This window comes from Macrosteles quadrilineatus, unplaced genomic scaffold, assembly GCF_028750875.1.
Source record: "Macrosteles quadrilineatus isolate MER2022 unplaced genomic scaffold, UCM_ALF_1.0 Scaffold_8__2_contigs__length_117827958, whole genome shotgun sequence".
NCBI lineage: Eukaryota > Metazoa > Arthropoda > Insecta > Hemiptera > Cicadellidae > Macrosteles > Macrosteles quadrilineatus.
This window is the reverse complement of record NW_026542601.1, coordinates 61069051-61090160: the sequence shown is the minus strand read 5'-3', so window position 1 is coordinate 61090160 and position 21110 is coordinate 61069051. Positions and strand designations below refer to the sequence as shown.

The 21110-nt window shown below is 33.7% G+C and overlaps 2 protein-coding genes across 2 annotated transcripts in view; both read right to left on the bottom strand.

Moving 5' to 3' along the window:
* Positions 1 to 5326, bottom strand: part of LOC129000424 (uncharacterized) — a 63329-nt gene extending 58003 nt beyond the window's left edge. Inside the window, exons 1-4 of the mRNA XM_054427388.1 lie at positions 5315 to 5326; positions 4610 to 4672; positions 1289 to 1399; positions 646 to 807 (exon numbers count right to left, since the gene is read on the bottom strand). Of these exons, the coding sequence (XP_054283363.1) occupies positions 646 to 807; positions 1289 to 1399; positions 4610 to 4672; positions 5315 to 5326 (348 nt within the window). The remainder of the gene's footprint in view (positions 1 to 645; positions 808 to 1288; positions 1400 to 4609; positions 4673 to 5314) is intronic.
* A 29-nt stretch (positions 5327 to 5355) lies between these two features.
* Positions 5356 to 20694, bottom strand: LOC129000423 (uncharacterized). The gene is made up of 7 exons (XM_054427387.1): positions 20614 to 20694; positions 19207 to 19302; positions 18175 to 18219; positions 16412 to 16492; positions 7152 to 7322; positions 6410 to 6475; positions 5356 to 5521 (listed from the first exon to the last, which is right to left on the bottom strand). Exons 1-7 carry the CDS (start codon positions 20692 to 20694, stop codon positions 5414 to 5416), a joined length of 648 nt encoding a protein of 215 aa, XP_054283362.1. The 3' UTR covers positions 5356 to 5413.
* Positions 20695 to 21110: the final 416 nt, after the last annotated feature.

The following is a 21110-nucleotide window of genomic DNA, read 5'->3' as shown; positions in this document are numbered from 1 at the left end:
AAGGTGCTTATTTTAAACTGAATAGGAATGCAAGATGAGTGTAGAATGGAGGGAGGTTATCTGTGTTTTTACTGGCTTAGATGAACCGTTTCTTTAGGCACGATAGTTTATTTGAAGCCCAGTGATCAGGGACAGCTGGTTCCAGTTTTGAGCAATCAAAAAGCTATATTTTCTGTTTCTCATGAGAAAACTGGAAACCTTTTGATTGAATTATAACCATTCAACTACCCAGACAAATTACCTATCAGGTCGAGAAAGAGACAAGAAGATGACAGACCTCAATGAAGAGGGATTACAAATGACTGAAACTTCTGCGTATGATTTTGATGAGGACTGGAACAGACCGGGTTACAAGTGGAAACCACAGAAAGTATTAAGTAGAATTAGAACAAGAGTATTGTGGTTAACAAGATTAGTTTTGTAAAAACAAAAGGGTTTTAAAGTATTCATAACAGAAATGCTACAAAGGAGAGCCATATAAAAACAGTGATAAGAAACTGTTGAGAGTATAAATATACATCAATCAATGAAAAAGGATGTTAAGTGAATAGAAGAATGTGAAGCGGATCACTTGACATTCAAGCAAAGCTCAGAAAAGAATAAGTGACTGAATTTATCATCTATAGACTTGATGGTACTCCTTACATCAGAGGAACTGCCAGATATTGCCTTGGATCCGCTGCTCTCGTCTGTAGAATCTGAGGAAGCGGGAGGCGAGGAGTCAGGCCCGGAGTGAGGGATGGCTGACATTGAGACGTCCTTCGACTTTTTCTCTTCTTCTGACGTCAGTGAAATCTCTTCAGTGGACTGTGAAAGAGTAACACATAATCATATTATCACAATGAAATGTAAAAAGTTGATATTCAAGGTGTTCAAAATGAAAATATATTACTGGTATTGATGTTATATGTTCAAAGTATTGACTTAATATTTTGAAAACAACTTGGAATCCTCAAATAGTGAGCTTCTAGTGTGTAGTGAAGTCAAAGGTCACACTCAAACTCTAACTCAAACCATTCATTGGTCACAAAATATTTCTGTTGGTTCCAGCACCTGGTGAAATATGTGACAAGTCAATAACTTAATTACTAAGACTAGATTGTGAATAAGATAATCTCTTCACAGAATAAACTATATAAAAGAGAAGAGAGTCATTTCTACGGCAATAAATTTAATCCAGTTACAGAGATTGAACTTCTTTTTTAAGTCAGTGTAGAATGTTGTTATATTTTAAGTTTCAATATTTCTGTCAAAATTGTACTTAATCTTATCTTATTATAGAAAGAACCTCAGTTTTATCCTCAGAGGTATCAGAGCTATCATCATCTTCTTCTTCATCATCATCGTCAGAGCTGTCATCATCATCTTCGTCATCATCATCAATGTCGTTTTTGTCTTCCTGAAAAATAAAAATAAATTGTAGTGAAATGTTTTGTGAATAACAGAACAAGTCTTGTTTTTATCATTAGTTATTTTCCTATTTACCAATAGTTTATACTTAACATAGGCAAGTAGTTATATTATAAAGTCTAATATCATTTGAATAGACAAGGGAGTCAACAATACAGCTCTGTATACATTTAAATTGAAAGTGGAAATTACATCAGTTTGTAAATTAAGTAAGATAAGACTGAAATTAGAATAAAAATACTTTTTAGCGAATTTCCCTATAGGGAAGTAGCTATTACCGTAGGTCTCATGGTAAGACCTAAGCCCGGGACCGATTTACTTTTTCATTTTGATGTCCCCAGAGGTCAAAAACACCATTCGTTCAAATTTTTATGTATCTATATATAGAGATATATATATATGTGTGTCCATCCGCAAGATAACTTGAGTAATTTTTATCCGATTTTGATAAAATTTGGTTTGAAGGTGTAAGGCGGGATAAACTTGAATGAGTTCGCGAACCAGCATGATCGGACTATGGGAACGGGGGTTTATGGGGGGTTTTATGGGGTAAAAATAGGTTTTTCCCATTTTTGGCCCTAAAAACACAAAATTTCACAATTTCTTTTTAAACCATTTTGTAGAGCTTAAAAAAACAAATAATTTAGTATATTGAAGCATTATTATGCGCCTAATTGTTACGGAGAAAATTAAAAAAAATTGTAATTTTAAAATTCCCATGTTATTCTTATGGAGAATAAGTCAACTGTTGTAGTTTGCTTGTTTATGAACATATTTTGATAAAAGTTGGAAAATACATTAATTTCTTACTAAACCACAGTACCTACCTTTTAATATTCTACATGAAAAAAAACTTTTTTACCCTCCCTGTTGCAGCAAACCTAAGTACTCATTAAACTAATTCTGTTTAAATCTATATAAATAAAATTAGAGTTTTGTCTGTACTTTGCTCAGAATTATATACTTTTAGGTTATTTTTACGTTTTATACATTAAAGAAGAAGAAACGAGTCTTATCTCTGTCTCTGTCTGTCTGTCTGTCTGTCTTTCCCTTTGTCTGTAACACTCAAGATGGCATTTTACGCAATCTTCTCCGTGAAAACCAGAGTACCTATCAAGATCCAAGTCATTTTAATGTATTCACTGGATTGGCGAGAGTGTCTTTAGTGATTTAAATATAGCCTCACTACTTTGTAAATAAAATTACAGACGTTCAAAAATGCAGTTTTGTGCGATTTTTGTCAAATTTTCGTTCAATTTTTATCACATAATCGTCTATGAAATAACGAACAGCTGTTCGGATCAAGATTATTTTTTCTAGCTGTCAATGATATGTTTACAAATGTTGTTTACAAATACCGCAACCATTTCGAATCACGTTTTGAAAGCAAATCCCAACCAAGTGAGATTAAAAACGTTTTTCTTACATAACGGATTTAATTAATCGCAAGTGCAATAATATAGTCTAATAGTGTAACCGTAAATGAAATTAAATAACTAGACATCGTCCAAATCGGAACCTGAAATTCTTTGAGTATAAAATGTTTCTTGAGTTTTGACAACCAGAAAGAAGACCTTGAATCAGTGTTGTATAGGGCTGGGACACTGAAATGATCGTCGCCAATAGCTTACAAAAAAGGTTTCCACTCATTGACGGCGCTTCAATGGCGGTTGTGTAAAGTGTAAAGTAAAATATCACAACTGCAGTGGGTGATTGTAACAGAGGTTTAACAGAGGAAGTGCTAAACTCGCTTTTCCAATGTGTCACTTTCTGTTACTACTCACCGTGTGATGCAATCGCTGGACCATACAGCCAATAGGCCCATAGCTCATATCTTGGGTACGTAAGCCTACATATTTATTCATAACAACCTTTTTGACGACGATCCTTGATACCGGTACTTTTCCATAGAATACATGGCCTACCTACTTAAGAAATATAATTACAAATGACCAAAACCCCAACATTGTGTGATTTTCGTCACATTTCCTTCTAATGTTAATAGATATACTAATCATTGTTTAGAGAATGCGTTATCTATTAAATAACAAAAAGTTGTTTGGGTAAGGTTGTTTTTTTTTTCAAACTGACACCGATAAGTTTACGCTATAACTTTTTACGAGAAAATCCAAAAGCAAGAGATCAATAACCTCGGGACTAGATATTAATGTATTTAATTGGTCGGATGTACTATAGTTCTTAGGTAGGTTCTTACGTAGTACCTACGTAAGCCAGTACGGTTCTTTTCCTTAGAACCGTTACAAATTAGTTATCGTTGGTGTTGCACCTTATTTATTAGAGCCGTCCGTATTCAATTTAAGTGATGTCTTAACTCTGTATAAGTTTTGCTTTTTCTGTCTGGATTCCAAATCTTAGCTTACCCGGTATGCTAAGAAAATGATAACCTATTTGAGTAAAACATTTGTTGGGCAAACCATCATGAATTGTTTACGCCTTTATATTGTTTATGTATTAATAGTTCGTGGCCTTTTTTGGATTGTTGTGTGTATGTCTGTTGGTAACGCATTAATGTCCTTATTTCTCAGTGTTTCACGGAATGGACAAGAGCACCTTTGATACTGAAAATGTCAACCGGAATAAAGTGTTAAATGGTGAGGTTGAGGTAGTACTTTAAATACGTTTAAGTTAACCGATGTGGAAAGTAACTTTCAATTATAGGCCTACTTTAGGGCTACGCTTCATGGATCTATAAAACATTTTTTAGTTTAATCATTGGACATATGGACCATAACGATCCGGGTGACATTTAATTGCGAAGCATTTATTTTGGCTTGAACTGTCAGATACTGTATTTGCGAAGGTTTATATATAATAGTTTTGCCAGCATATCTGCAAATATGCAAACTAACTGCTGTTCTTAATCTTAATATAAAAAGGTTTCAACTGACTACTATAAGATCCCCGTGCGTAGAACGGGCACACAGCTAGTAGGGAATAAATGTGATATTTTTAAGGAGACATTTTAGTATAAATCCAATCAGGCAAATGGAAATTCGCTAAGTCTGCAGGTTTGCTGCGGTGGGGCTATAATTATATAGTATAATTGTATAGCTTCAGTTACTTTAGTTAAAATAATACTTCATATCAATATATTGAGCGGCTGGAAAATACAGTTTTAAACACATACTACTGGGTATAGTACTAATTAATTGATTACTTTTATGATTTGAGTACTTACTGAATCTGAAGATTCAGAGTATGACTCATAAGTAGATGAAGACCCTCCTTGTTCCTTTCCAGACTGTAAAAGATCAAACTTGGTGAAATATCTTAGAAATATTCAAATCTTGTCTCATATTATCAAAAGCTAATCCATGTAAATGTAGTTAGTTCTCAGTAATGTAAAAGTTCAAATGTTAAGAATTACATCAAGTAAATAAATAATAAAATTTGTAGAAAACATTAATGTGGACCTGGCTTAACAATAACGATAAATTACCAATAGTCAGTTGTAATGGACCCACAATTTTTATGCAAATAATTATTTTTTTTTATTTGTGAATATTTTTTATTCCTGAAATACAATATATTTGATTGGTTTTTCAGGAATTTTAAAAATTTTGCATCAATACCTTTATTTTGTTCAAAGGTTTATTGCGGACATTTTCCATCACGAATGTAAAAAACAATACACAAACACGTTTTACATTCGTGATGGAAAATATCCGCAATAAACCTTTGAACAACATTAACTCACCATCACCAACAATGAACTTCAAACAAAGAAATACCTTTATTATTTAACACACAATTGATAAGCAAACAGGTAAGTAAAACAAGTCATGTTGAAATACAATCAACATAAAGTACTACAATCCTATTGTAGAGGATTAAAATGTCAATAAAAATCGTAAGTAAATAAGTTGCAAAAATAAGGACAGACCATGTATTTCATAGTTTTATTTCACAGATGCAATAGTACAAAAACTGTAATTAAAAACTTATGTTATTAAACGTATCAAAATATTTTGTTAAGTAGAAATCAGTCTTCAAAGATGACTTCTTTTTCGTATCGTTTTGGCGGGTCATACATTTCTTCCGTCGGGTCTTCACAAGTTGAAATTTCAGAGGGGTGAGACTTGGCTTCCGACTGAAAAAGTAAAAATGAATTAAACTGACGATACATATTCACCTTAATTTACTTTGATAACAGAAATTTAAACATAAACTTGATTGGTAAGTTGTTAGTAAAATCACAGCTTTAAAGTTATTATTTTATTTTAGTCTATATGATTTAATGATTTAATACGACTCTAGCGATGTGTGCCTCAGTGTCATAATGACCTAATTAAGTAAGATACAAACACTTGGTTTAGTTACATAGTTTTGAGGTTAATAAAATCACCGGTCAAAAGTTTTGCTCTGACAGTCTAAACATGAGTTTTGTATTATTTTTCTGAAATCAGGTGAGGAACTAAAATTAAAATAACTTCCGTTATCCTAAAAATTCAAAATTTTACCTTGAAATCTCCTTTGACTAACCAGTAGGTCAAAGATGTTTACAGTTAACGAAGAAATAAAATGATCTAATAATCTACAAATTATGTACACCTTCCAAAATTCCAAATACAAATTCCAGCACATTCCCCAATTCAAACATAGTCTTTTTCTGCCAATGATACATGATTGATGTACAATAATAGTTTTAAACATCTAATTATCCAATTAATTATCGGTAGTGCTCTATTAAGAAGGTATAAAGTAGCCTGGAAAAGTTACGCTACTTCAGCTAGACTTCCAGATAGCATAATCAGATTTTTATGGTAAGTTACACAAGATGCTGCCACTATGGAAGATGAAGCAGCTGAAGGCATGAGACAAAGCCGAAGTAGAAGACACACAAGAGTCAAAGGACATAGAGGAAGTTAATTGATGAAGCAGAATGTCTCCTTTGTTATAAAAACCAATCAAGTATGTCATCACTAAAACCGTTAAGCCTTATAAAATAAAATTATTAGTTTTGTATTGATAAACTCACCTTTTTCGGCATCCTGGACTTGGTCGGTCGCGGAGGGAGATTCCAGGGCATGTAGAGATCTGAGAACTGTAAACACGAGTTACCCTGTAACTGCTACCAGCTGTTCAACTCACTTAACATTGAAACTCAACTGCTAGGCAAAGTTAGCCGATAAACCCGTGAACAAGGGACAGCGACATCACACGAGATCAAAACATGGATATTATTTTCAAAATATATCCATACAGGGGTAAAAAAAACATTTTTAGCCAGAGGATGGCTCTACTTTAATACTGAAAACTAATTATCAGGAAAAACTATGTAGTGTAATCTGTGGACTACTATAAGCAGTTAATTTGTATTCATATGTTCAGTTTCCTTCATATCTACTGTCTTATTCAGCATAGAGAACTCCAAACGATTCTTAAGATTAAGGAAAGTGTATTTACTACAATGTGCTTATAATTAACTCTTTAATTGGATTGCTGTATATTGTAGTAAATTGAATATACAACACAACCTTCTTATTTAAAATTATTAAAAAATAAAATGTGGCCTTCCGTGATAGAATCTACATAACAGAGTTACTATCTAACAAAAGGTTGACATAAGACCAGGGTTTGGACCGTTCCCAAAAAAAACTTTAAAAATGCAAATAGCATCGAAACACAATTAAAAATAAAGGTTATTCCTCCTAAATGAATTGTAATCTTGGTATCAAAATCAAGATATTATCATAAAAGGCATCGATGTATAAACTTACCTCTGGAATCAAAGAATTTGAGGAAGACAGAACTTCTGACGTATCCACTGTTGATTCATCTTTAGCCACACCAGATTCTTTTTCTTCCTTTTCCTGCTGTTGAAGCTTCTTTTCAAACTCCTTCTTGTTGAACTTCACTCTTCTCTTTGTGTTCTTTGGTTTTTTCGCTTCCTACACAGATTAGTACATCAAACATAATACATTTTGAACCAAGTTTTTTTACTACACCTGTATCTATCTTACCAACGAAATGATTTATAGTTACAAAATGTAATGTGTTGTAAAGATAATTAGAAATAAACCACTGTTGTACTGCAATGGGTAAGAAACATATACATCCTCAAAGAACGTTTTGCAATTATCATTATCAATTGAGATGGGGACGCCACCAAGGTGTGTATTTTAACCTAAATATGGGAAGGATAATGCAGTGAGATGATCTGTGTAGCTTTGTTACTGATTACGATCAGCTGTGTGTTATTAGTCAAGATCATCTATATTTAAAACTAGGATAAAACTATAAGCTGAACACCTATCAATCGCATACTTAAATGAAAGGTCTTGATGTGAAACTTCCCCGAAAATATCAGTTTTTCGATAAACCCTCCCATAAGGACAGAAACCTCAATTAAAGGGATGCATTTTATCACATTTTAAATATTGAAGATACATCAGCTGTTGTATTCGATTTGTTTTAGTTTGGCTGTTTACTTTTCCTTGACTTAACCTTTTGATTCTTCCATAGATTTCTATATTGCATCAAAAGAATAAGTGACAGTAAGTACTTTCTTATTAAATGGCGTCCATACAAAGTAGGTATTTTAAGCCAAGTATGAATGGAGATAAGTGTAGGATGAGTGGCGCAATCTTGTAGTCTTGTTAGTGACTAAGGCCGACATTCCTTAGACACAGCTGTTAATTAATAGCCCATACAGCTAATGACAACTAAGGGACCTACAGTTTATAGTGGAATCCGAACCACATTTTTGCCTTGGTGTATACTAATTGGTCTAATTAGTAATTATGAGGATAGTACTGCAGATAGTCGTAGTACTCACTCGTGCAGAGTATTAGTTTTTCTTATAATATGAGATGGTGTTCAAACCTTTGAATTCTGTTTCAATTGTTTACTTATTAGTTCAGTATTATATAACTTAAAAACACAGCAATTTATGTTGCAGACAAATGTTGTGCACATTAAGTGACACAACGGGCAGAACATTAGTTTATTTAAAGCCCAATGATCAGGAACATAGCTGGGTCCAAAACTCTGCCATGTCATGCAAAACATTGTCTCTCATCAGGATAAAAAATATATAACGAATTAGCCTATATTATTCATTTATTATTCATTGTTAGAGCAAGACCTCAATACCACGTCTCTCATAGGAATCATCAAATGAGACTTGACAAATGACAAATGACAATTCTTTGTTGCACATAACATCTGTTAAAGTTATTACAAATGTAATACACAGACAGGTACATTGTCAAGGTTTCTAATAAATAAGGAATTCTAAATATATAAAAAACCTAAGATTTAGCCAGTAAGTTACCCCTACAAAAGCTACAGCATGGTGGAACTGTTTATGTTAGGAGATCAGGACTTATTCTTATGATAAAGGTTGACTTCTTATCAAGGCTCGCAATAACATGTGATTATAGATTTATTAAAGGTATTGTTAAATAGTTTTTTTATTATAGTGTGTTATAGTGGGCTGAATGAAGATTTAATATGCATTGGAACAATGATTTGGTATAATCTATAATATTAAAACGAAACAGTGTTTTTTTATTTCACGATGCTGAATCAACCACTCGACGGATTTTCATGATTTTTGTGTTGAAAGAAAGATAATTTTGAGAACTAAAGAATGTCGAAGCCATAATTTTAGTTTAGGGTCCCAGTTTTTTAGAAATTAAGTTTTAATTTTTAAAAAGTCTATAGCAGCCGATACTAAGGTTCTAAACTAGCTTTTGGCATAAAATAATTTGCTTAACATAACAGCTTTAAACATTCAGCTTTTGTGTGACAAATTCAGCATTTGGATAAAAATGTAAAGACATACTTAGGGTTGACTTATTTATACTATGTGTAATGATAATCATTGATACATTCAATTCTTCTATAAGAGGATGACAGATTAATTAAATATACATAGTAACATACTAGGATGTTCAAATTATTTTTTAAAGCAATCTTTGTAATCTTCGATTTGTTTTAGAGCAATATAATTTGTTTTAACTAACAGCTGGTTAAATATAAACTATGGAACTATGAGGCTATTTTATTTACTCTTATTTTGTCATTGATTATAGGAAATAAGTAAGACTAGTAGAGATAATTAGACCACAGTTTTAACCAAAATTAATTAAACCACAGTACAAATCGAGGCTCTGTACACGAGTCTTAATAAAAAAGGATAAATGCAAATTATTTTACTGCTCCACTTTTCAAGGAAAGATTAGAAAAATAACAATGTTTATATGTTTTAATTCTTCATAGTAGCTTTTTGTTTACAATTAATGTTTGTCTGCTTTTGTTTGGATTAGGCCCGGAAATATTGATGTCATAAAAAGAAGATCAAGAATAATCAGGAATCACGATTTTAAATTACCACCACAACCTCAGCCGGGTTTTATACAAAGATAAACAGATGGATGGCATAGATTGAACACAGCATCAACATTGACCTAAGATACTGCAATTAGACAAACCATCCTTTTATGAAATCGTGCTCAGTTGAGGTTACGTTTGGGGGCGCCTATATCAGCGCCCCCAAACGTGAAAATATCACTTTTATTTCAACTATGAATATATTGTAGTTTAAATTAACTAATATGGGAAATTACGATGTGCATTTATTCAATGAGGGTGGGTAATTATATCAAGGATGGAACTGATAACGGTATGGATAATAAACATTGACAATTACGTCATTAGCTTTACTAGCGTGTTTACTTTTTTTATTCCTGCTACATGTGACCAGTTCTTTTTTTCAAATGAAGATTATTTGAACCAAACAGCTGTTTCAAAACAAACTGTTATTGTTTTTACTTTTCTTTGTTTACGCATATTTATTTAGCAATTAATGCAGTGAAATTCGTATAAAGGATAGGTGTGACGATTAGTTTTGATGTTAGGACACCAAAGTTTGTGTACTGTGAATTTTATTGGATATTATCATTTTGTTTTAGGTCGTTTCTATTCAGACCTACTGGAAATTGTGTATAGTAGTTGTATTGTGGTGATAATAATTATGGAAGAGGCAGGTATGCTATGGAAGGTGGTATCGTTGACTAGGTCTATACACTTCTCAATTGACTATTACTCTCTCTACTGTAGGCTACTTATAATCAGTGTGCGTCTGTGCGATTCGGCTGCAAATAGCACTTCAACGCTTTTCACATCGTGAAAATTGCAGAATTGCTGGTTTTATTGTAAAATTATCGGATTTAAAATGCATTTCGTATAGGCCTATGATGGAATTAAAACATATTTGGTCATACAACATTTGTTTACAAGATGATTTTTCACATCAAAACTGCAAGAAACTTTGTCTTTATATGTGTAAACTAGCTGATCTGAATTGTACACGGTTTTAATTGACTACAGAATTCCCGTACGTAGGACGGGCTAACACCTCGTTTAATATTAATATTGATCAGCTGGTTTATTGGTTTAAAAATAAATGTAATGAAAAGAACATGAGTTTTATTAGCAAAATAATTTTAACTACCTATTAATTTTGAACATTGGTGCCGAAAACCCGGGAATCAACTAAATGTCAAATAAAGGAATTGTTACAAGGTCCAAAGCCAAAATGTCACTTGTAAGACAACAAGATGGTGAAGATAAATTAAGTGGTAAGTCAGTTCCTAACACAACAAAATCTCACAAAACTAGTTTGAGTCAAAGTAGACATAGAAGTGTTACAGAAGTTGTAGATGAGCTTATAAAGATACAGGAAGAGGAGACAGCTGTAATAATTTCTTCTGCACAAGCAAATGCTTTAGCTGAAAAGGCTAAGGCTGAGGCTGACAGAAGACTGGCTCAAGTGCAAGAAGAGGCCAAGCTGAAAGAAATAGAAGTCAAGAAGAGGTTACTCGAAGGTCGTCTTTCACTTCTTAGTAAGGGATCGTCTAGAGATAGCAGTAAGTCATCACGGACGCTTGATTCACTTCTACAAGAGCCAATATCGACTAAGGATGCTGTCGAACAGTGGAAGCAGGTGAAGGAAACTGACAAATCTGATCAGAAATTTGGTTTGGAGCCTTGTGGCATGAACGAGATGAAGACTTTGAAGAAGGAAGATTTCATACAGCGACAGGATTTTCAGTCTAGTTTTTCGCCTCGAGAAGAACATTGTGCTGGTCCTCGAGATGCAAAGACTGAAACACTGGAGCTAAATGGAAAAGATAGGAAGCATATTCTTCGAGATGTTTTGTGTTCCCCTCAAGATGTGCAACCTAAATCTCAAAGTTATCTAAATGACAATCAGTTTGAATCAAATAGAAATGCAGTGGTAAATAATGGATGTTTAACTAACAAAGAAAAATTGTTTAGAGATAAGATGTCTGCTAGGATTTTATCTGCTCTTCCAAGCTTCAGCGGAGATCTTGACCAATGGCCCGCTTGGATAGCTGAGTACAATCGTTCGACTGAATTGAATGATTACACGGACCTAGAGAATCTTCAGAGACTACAGAAGTCCCTGTCCGGAAAAGCAAAGGAAATGATTTCAGCCCTATTGATATATCCCGAAAACGTTGAAGAAATTATAAATTTGTTGGAAAAACGTTTCGGAAGACCAGAAATCATAATTAAGAACTTAATTGCAAGTGTGAGAAGTCGCCCACCCACAAAAGATTACAAGCCTGACACTTTGGTGACTTTCAGCGACATGGTGCGAAACTTAGTGGTGACAGTGAAGTCCTTGAAGCAAGATCACTATCTGTTCAACCCCCAACTGATGGAAGAATTGACTGATAAGCTATCCACCAACATGAAACTTAATTGGGGAATGCACGTCACATCACCACAGTCTCAAATAAATCATCATATCAATAAATATCATCCTGTCGGCCTGGACACCTTTTCAACGTGGCTTTCTTCTATGGCAGATGCAGCAACTATATGTGCTCCTAGTACATCATCTTTACCTGGGAACTACAAAAGTGCAACAAGTGGGAATTCAAACCAAAGAAACTACGTGCTTATCCAAGAAGAAAGTGACAAAAGATCTGGAAAGCGGATGTGTCTTTGGTGTAAGAAAAAAGAACATTGTTTGGAAGACTGCAAGCAGTTCTTAGAATATGATGTGAACAAGAGATGGGACACAGTCAAGAGTTGCGGTGTGTGTTTCAATTGCCTGAAAACAAAGCACCAAGCAGCAAAGTGCCGTAAAAGGGTTGCCTGTGGAGTGAACGGTTGTACCTACTCTCACCACAAACTGTTGCACTGTCTCACAAAGAAAGAAGATGAGAACACAAAAAATCCTGAACCAACTGAAGTACAAACAGAGCACGTAGGGTACCAAGAGGAAACGATAGCAAGGGTTCTCTTAAGAGTTCTCTCTGTGACTTTGGTGGGGAGAAATGGAGTGAAAGTTGACACGTATGCACTTATTGATGATGGTTCTACAGTTTCCATAATTGAAAAAGATTTGGCGGAAGAACTTGGAATTGAAGGTCCTGAAAAACCTATATCGTTTTCATGGACAGATGGGTCTGTTTACACTGAAGAGCAGTCTCAAACCATATCAGTGACAGTTCTTGGAGAAACAGGAGAAGAGTTATTACTGGACAATGTGAGGACATTGAGAGAGTTGCAGCTACCAACACAATCAATTAGCATGGTGAAAATGAAAAGAAAACGGTCGCATCTACAAGACATCCCAGAGGAAGTATTCAGACGTGGTCGGCCAAGACTTGTGATCGGGCCTGCCAATGCACCTATTGCACTGAAGTCAAAGTTGGGATGGACAATTAACGGCCCCACTGGAAAAAACATTTACCAAACTCGAGTCAATAAGGAATTTGTGATGTTTAAAAGCGAGATAAGCTCAGAGATGGAAGAGCTTAATTCGATAGTCAAAAGAAGTTTCGATACAGACTTTTTTGATTGCTCAGATTACAACTGTAAGAAGACTGAAGAGGAAGTGAGAGCAGAAACAATTTTGGAAAATACATGTTCTCAGAAAGAAGATGGATGTTGGCAAGTTGGTTTGCTTTGGAAAAAAGACAATCCTCACTTACCTGAAAGTCGGTCTGTTGCTTGGCAAAGATTAAACTATGTCGATGAAAAAATGAAAGAAAATCCAAAACTTAGCGAAAAATATCATAAACAGATATTAAGCTACGCTGAAAAGGACTACGCAGAGAAGCTGAGCCCAGAAAAAGCTAACAACAGAAGTGAGAAGACATGGTATCTCCCTCACTTTTCGGTGATCAACCCAAGGAAACCAGACAAGTTCCGGTTTGTGTTCGACGCGGCTTCGAAATCTCACGGCCAAAGCTTGAACAGTTATCTACTTCCTGGGCCAAACTTGTTTAACAGTTTGATTGGTATTCTGTTTCAATTTAGAAAACACAAGATTGCGTTTGCAGCAGACATAGAAGAAATGTTTCTGAGAATAAAAATAATCGCAGAAGATCAAGATACACTACGCTTTCTCTGGAGAGGAGAAAATAGAAACCTTGAAGAATGGTGTATGACATCTATGATTTTTGGAGCGATGTGCTCACCTACTAGTGCCATCTATGTCATGAGGAAAAATGCAGAAAAATATGGAAAAGAAAACCAAGAAGCTTTGCATGCTATACAAGAACAGTTTTACATGGATGACTATCTGGACAGCAGAGAAACTATTGACGAAGCAGAAACTTTGGTAAAAGATGTAGTAAATATCTGCCAGAAAGGAGGATTCAACTTGAGGAACGTCATCAGTAATTCAGAGGTACTAATTAGTTCACTGCCCAAGTCAAAATGGTCAAGCAATTGCTCAAATGAAGAAGTGGGACTAACAGCCGAAGATACAGAACGAGTTCTCGGACTGCACTGGAACTTTCATGAAGATGTCCTTGTCTTTAAAGTGAACTTCATTTAAAGTAAAGAATGAAATTGTACAATTAAAGGAGTCACCAACGAAGCGACAGGTTCTGCAGGCTGTGATGTCTATTTACGATCCATTGGGATTCATTACTCCAATTACGATGAAAGGAAAAATCCTTGTAAAAAAACCTGTGGAAGTTAAACATTCAATGGGATGAAGTAATACCAGCCGAATTAGAGAAGTTGTGGGAAAACTGGATGAAAGATATGAAAGAGTCAGAAAACTTGAAAATACAACGTTGCTACAACCTAACTTCAAACTGCTCCTTGCAGCTGCATATATTTTGTGATGCGAGTGAAAAAGGATTTTGTTCAGTGGCCTACGTCAGAGTGGAAAAAGGAGATCAAGTTGAGGCTACATTTGTACTGGCAATATCTGGCAAGATGATAACTGATGAAAACCAAGCCCCAGGACATTTCACTAAGGGGATAGTGGAGGTGGCAAGATGGCCAAGTTAGAGTAGCGGACGTTCGAACAGCCACCGGAGTCTGGAGGAGACCTGTAACCAAACTGGTACAAAAGTAACCTGAGAAACCCCCCTGGGAGAAATGTTAAATAGTTTTTTTATTATAGTGTGTTATAGTGGGCTGAATGAAGATTTAATATGCATTGGAACAATGATTTGGTATAATTTAATATTAATATTGATCAGCTGGTTTATTGGTTTAAAAATAAATGTAATGAAAAGAACATGAGTTTTATTAGCAAAATAATTTTAACTATTAATTTTGAACAGGTATTTTTGAAAATTACATTTTTTAAGGATGGCTTGTTATCAAGGGTCTTGTTATTGTGGTGTTATTGTATTTCTGCAATTTTTACTAATGTTGAAAACTTCAAAGTAAATACCAAATTTCACTTGATTTTTACCATAGTTTTTTTTATCAAGATATTAGTAAAAAATTTACTCTTGTTTTTATGTAGAAAACACTTAACAGAACAGAGAAATTCTTTGAAAACCTTAAAAATGTAATTGTATGTTTATATTTTTTGGTGTGAATACTTAAGTTTTGAGATGTACCATTAATTTTTAGACAGTTTTAATCAGTTTGTTCATTAAAAAACATAATTTTGAAGCTGAAAATGGTTTAAATTTCTCTAAAAGAAAATTACCTGATATTTTAATAAGATTAGAAGGGGATCACATCATTTGTCCGAGTTTTCAACTGTCCGAGTTTGTTAAAAATTACAAAATATTTGAAAAATCATTTGTCCGAGTTTTCAACTGTCCGAGTTTTGATAAATAACTAATAATAATTAGATAAATCAACTGTCTGAGTTTTCATTTGTCCGAGTTTTTAAATTATTTAAAGAAATATCAAAATATCATTTGTCCGAGTTTTCAACTGTCCGAGTAGGGGCAACATCAAAATGTGACACTGCGCGCCGAGACTAGCGTGTCTAAAGCGCCTGTTCAGAAGTCGATGTGAACCCCTTCTGTGAAGGAGTCGGGCATTGTGCGAGCCGCGAGAGCCCCTCACGTCGAATTAAGAAAAATTATTTTATTTTTATATAAGACTAATTTTACAATTTTTAATTATAAAATTAAACTCTCATCACCTAACACAACCAACCAAACTTGCTGATAATATAAAATACCCCCGCAATTATTATATTATCAGCAAGTTTGGTTGGTTGTGTTTGGTGATGACAGTTTGATTTTATAATTAAAAATTGTAAAATTAGTCTTATATAAAAATAAAATAATTTTTCTTAATTCGACGTGAGGGGCTCTTGCGGCTCGGGGCTCTTGCGGCTCGCACAATGCCCGACTCCTTCACAGAAGGGGTTCACATCGACTTCTGAACAGGCGCTTTAGACACGCTAGTCTCGGCGCGCAGTGTCACATTTTGATGTTGCCCCTACTCGGACAGTTGAAAACTCGGACAAATGATATTTTGATATTTCTTTAAATAATTTAAAAACTCGGACAAATGAAAACTCGGACAGTTGATTTAACGAAATATTATTATTATTTAAACCATACTCGGACAGTTGAAAACTCGGACAAATGATTTTTCAAATATTTTGTAATTTTTAAGAAACTCGGACAGTTGAAAACTCGGACAAATGAACCTCACCCATTAGAAGAAGCCCTTCATAACAAAGTACCTAAGATAAAATTCAAAGAATAAATTTACTTACCCTTTTAGAGATTACCCTTCTCTTATGAGCATGTTTTACAAAGGTCAAAGGCTGGTGGCCAGCATTGATGACATGAGGATTCTGAAACGAATATCAAAATTATACTCCCGCCACAACAAACCTGAGACTTAGGCAATTTCCATCCTCATTGGATTTTCACTTAAATATTTCCTTAAACATATCAGATTTATTCCCCGTTTTAAGTAACATTAGGTTTAGGTTTGCTGCTAGAGGGAAGGTAAAAAGGGGTGTTTTAGTGAAGTGTTAATAGCTCAGAATGAAATAAAACAACTTGCCGAATTTGATCTAAATCCTTATACGTGCCAACTACAACAGTTTACCTACTTATAATGGTTTAAGTACCTGCATTCAGTAATCCAAACTGCTGCTTGTGGCAACTATAGGATCGGTTCAGCTAGGAACCATCTTCAGGCTGTACAAGGTGTCGTTATTTACCTCCGTATATGAAGGTCGTCATTGATAATAAAAGTAACTAAAACACACACGAACACGCACATTGATCACAACTTCCGCCCGGTCGCGTCACCTGTCTCGTGTCCATGAGTACTCGGTTGTTTTTAAATGTTAAATGTTCATCTATGAATGTGCGTGTTCGTGTGTGTTTTATGTACTTTTATTATTAATGACAACCTTCATATACGGGGGCAAATAATGACATTTTAATTGTACGGCCTGATGATGGTTCCTAGCTGAACCGAAACTATGTTGCCACAAGCAGCATTATGGATTACTAAATGCAGGTACTTAAATCATTATAAATATTGAATTGTAATCCAGAGGCTAACAACTCTAGAAAATAAACGTTTACTTACTGTCCATAAGAATTACATGGGAATTTTAGATTTACAAATTTTTTTTAATTACCCCATAACTTTCAATTGGATCAACATACCTGAACATACCAAATAATTTGGGTTTTCTTCTCTAAAAAATGGATTGGAGATAAATTGATAAATTCTATGTTTTGAGGACCATAAATGAGTAAAACCAATTTTTACCCCATAAAACCCCGTTTTCATTGTACAATCATTCTGGTTTGCGAGCTTGTAGGTTTAAAAGCTTGTAATGAATTTCATTGAAATCGGATCATTATTACCTGAGTTATAGTGCTAACGAACATACACACACACACACATATAATTATTTATATGAATTTGAACGGATGGTGTTTTTGGCCTCCGAAGACAAAGACACAAAAAAGTAGATTGGTTCCGGGTTCAGGTCTTACCATGAGACCTACGGTGATAGCTTATTCTCTATTTATGGGAAATTCACTAACAACAGATTTTAATTCAAATAATTGTTGTTGAGCAATAAACAACTGTTTATAAGTATAAAAAATAAATCCTACAATAAATTTTACTGCAACAGCGATCACAAAAAAAAAAACAAAAAGAAACACAAGAGCAAGAAAGAAAATAAAGGCAATTTTGTTTGCTTTGTTATTCACTGTTGCAAGACTAGCTATTTATGAATCTTAGAGGAGTGGCTTGATACCTCTAATTAACATTTACAAGCTTTGTTTACTATAAAAAATGTAAGTTTATGTTATTTCAATTGTCTGATAATTTTAAAGTAGTTGTGTTAGATATTTACATTCTGTAGATTTAATAACATAGGCCTAAACAATGCTGATCAAAAAGCCATTTATGCTCATTTAATCAAATTAAGATTATCCAAAATCAATTGATAAGTACCATACAAGACACATGAGCTCATTGTAAGAAATTTACTTTACTTACTTCTTCCTTTTGGTTCAGCCTGGTTTTGTCATTTTCAACGAGATGCTGTAAACACAGATTTAATGTTTGTAGTTTTTTAAAGCAATTTGATTTCCATACAAACATACAAAAATATAAACTTTCATAAAATACAAATTTTATAAAAACAGAAGATTTTAAACTAAACTTTACAAACCATTTATTAGGCCTATAAAGTATTTTAGGAGCAAAATCTGATACACACACTAAATGAAGATCAGAGAAATACTAGTTTAGTATGAGCTTTGGAAGAATTATAAGTAGAAACATTTCAAATGGAGCGACTAAAAAGAATGTTTTATTATAGTAATTTACTTTGCTGAAGTTTTGTAATTGATTCCAAAGTAGCTATGGAGTTGTCCATTGTTGAAGAATTTTTTCATCTACCATTAAACTTTGCTTCTCCTTTTAACTACTATGAATTTTATTCTTGAACTGCTAATCACTAAACTTATCAAGTTTATAGACACTTTTTTGAGATGTTTTTATTTAAAACCAAACGTTACAAAGTCGACATTTTGAAAGATTTTAGTGTATTTTACCATAGACTAACCAACACGAGTAGACTTCTCATCCCATTGTAAATTTTGGCTCTGTTTTTGTCCAGTGACACTGATCGCTAGTGTCAACAAAATTTTGTTTCAATTATTTTAAGGCTAATTTCATGATTCGTGCTTTACAGTTTGGTTATATAAATAGAGCATGAGTTATGTTCATGATTATATTGTTTTATTTGGTTAAACAAGGTTTTAAATGACTAAAAAAACAAGAAAAAATTGCAAACAAAACACGACCCCTAGAGTGCATCGGACAGAACTAACAATAAAATTTCCTTCAGCTGTTCCACGAGGTTGAGAAATCTACTAAGGTAGTATGTTTTTTATCTATTATTTTATTAAAAAAAAAACTAACAATCCAGTAAATTTACTGTTTATCTTTGAAAATAAAACAGTTTAAGTAGCATCAATACTGTAAACATCAACAGCTGAATATAAAAAGTAAATGAACACTCACATTAGGGTCATCATGCAACTGGTGATGTCCAAGAGGAGACAGCTTTGAGCTTTCTCTCCCATTTTGTGCTTTATTCAGACTGTTGACTGCATTAACCTGAAAAAAATAACTTGCTTTAAAATCAGCAATTGGGAAACAAATCAGTATATAGATTATCTTTCCTACGTAGTAAAAAAGATGTATTCCAGCAAAATGCTGTGCAAAATAAGATTGACAATCCGCTGCTTCAAGAAAAAAAACAATATAATAGCACTTTCGATTGAAATGCAATGGAGCTAACTATAAATACTGACTACTTTTAACAAAATTGTAGAGAAAGCTGTAATTGAAAAAGTTGTTAAAGAGTTATGAAAGAATTGTGATAATATTACAGTAAAAATGTTGTGATAAATAGTGTGTGGGACATTATTTGGAGCTCAATGAACTTATATTGCCATATAAATTACTTTACATTCCTTTTTTGTCATGACTTTCGCAACACAGGTCACGAGATAAAACACACGAGTCTCCATCACTTGTACTCACTACAGATTTCTTTGTTATAATATTTTAATACAGACTAAACTAGATTTTTATCAAATGGCACATGTATGCGATTGGCATTTGGATATTTGGCATTTTACTTCATCTAATCTATATATTAATACGCAAACAGTTTTCTTTTCACAGTCATAACTCGATAACGGCTGGACGGATTTTAACGTTTGATCTGTCAAATTTAAGGTGTTCTTACGTAGATGTGCAAATACGTCTCAGAATATTAAGAAAGGGCATCACTTAAGTATAGTTAAGGGCTAAAGTTTTGGAACATTGGTGCTATCCGTCGTCATTGGATCAAACTTAATTTACTTTGTTTACAACTAAATATATGGACATGGTTAGAAATACTTTGGTTAATCACAGACTGCAGGACTTATATCCAGAGCAAAGTCGGAATTATTTATATTTGTATTTTAACATCTCTGTTTATGAAGTCTGTTTCATTAATACTGTAAAGTATTTCCTAGCAAATGGAGAACTAAAAAGTCTCCAAAACAATGGCAATCAAACACAGCTTGATGACTCGGTCCAATCCAGTAGGCAAGTACCATTTAGTTTGTTTTCAATCCCAATTTTTCCCAAAATTTAGAGAGGTCTTGAAGCTATATTTACTGAAATTATATTTTAATGAGAAAAGAAAATTAAATATAGTTTTATAAGTTATAATAAATATCACCCAAAACCTGTTTACTTATTTAAATAATCTTGACAAATCGGCCTCAATATTATTTACTAATCTATAAATTTTTTAAAATCATATTTTATAAATGCAACCACTTGTATCAATTTCAAATTGTAGGCCATCTAAAATAACTTGGTGTAGTTAGTGACTTTGTAGCCCTTTTCCCTTTATAACCAGTATGTTACCTGCGCGTTGGTAACACTGACGGCTGCGGCTGCCAGTAGAGCCACCACGGGCCACCACAACCTTCCTCGACACGGCCCCATCTGATAATGACTACTGTATGGTGATAAGGAGATTCTACCACTGATAACTCTAGATTACACTATGTTTTACATAACATAAGTATAATTTTGTGAATATTTTATGAATATCATACCTTATTGTAACACACTAATTTAATGCCACTTACCTCAGTGAAAGTAAATTGAGTTAAAATTATATCCAATACCCCCGCCATAGCAAACCTGCAGACTAACCGAATTTCCATTTGCCTGATTTGATTCTCAGTTAAATCTATTTAAATGACATTAGGTTAAACAAGTACCGAGGTTTGCTGCTACAAAGGGGGTAATAAAGTGTGTTTTTTAGTAAAATATTACTAGCTTAGTATAAAACAAATAAATTGATCATGTTTCATCAACATATCCATAAATGACCAAACTACAGCAGTTTACTTATT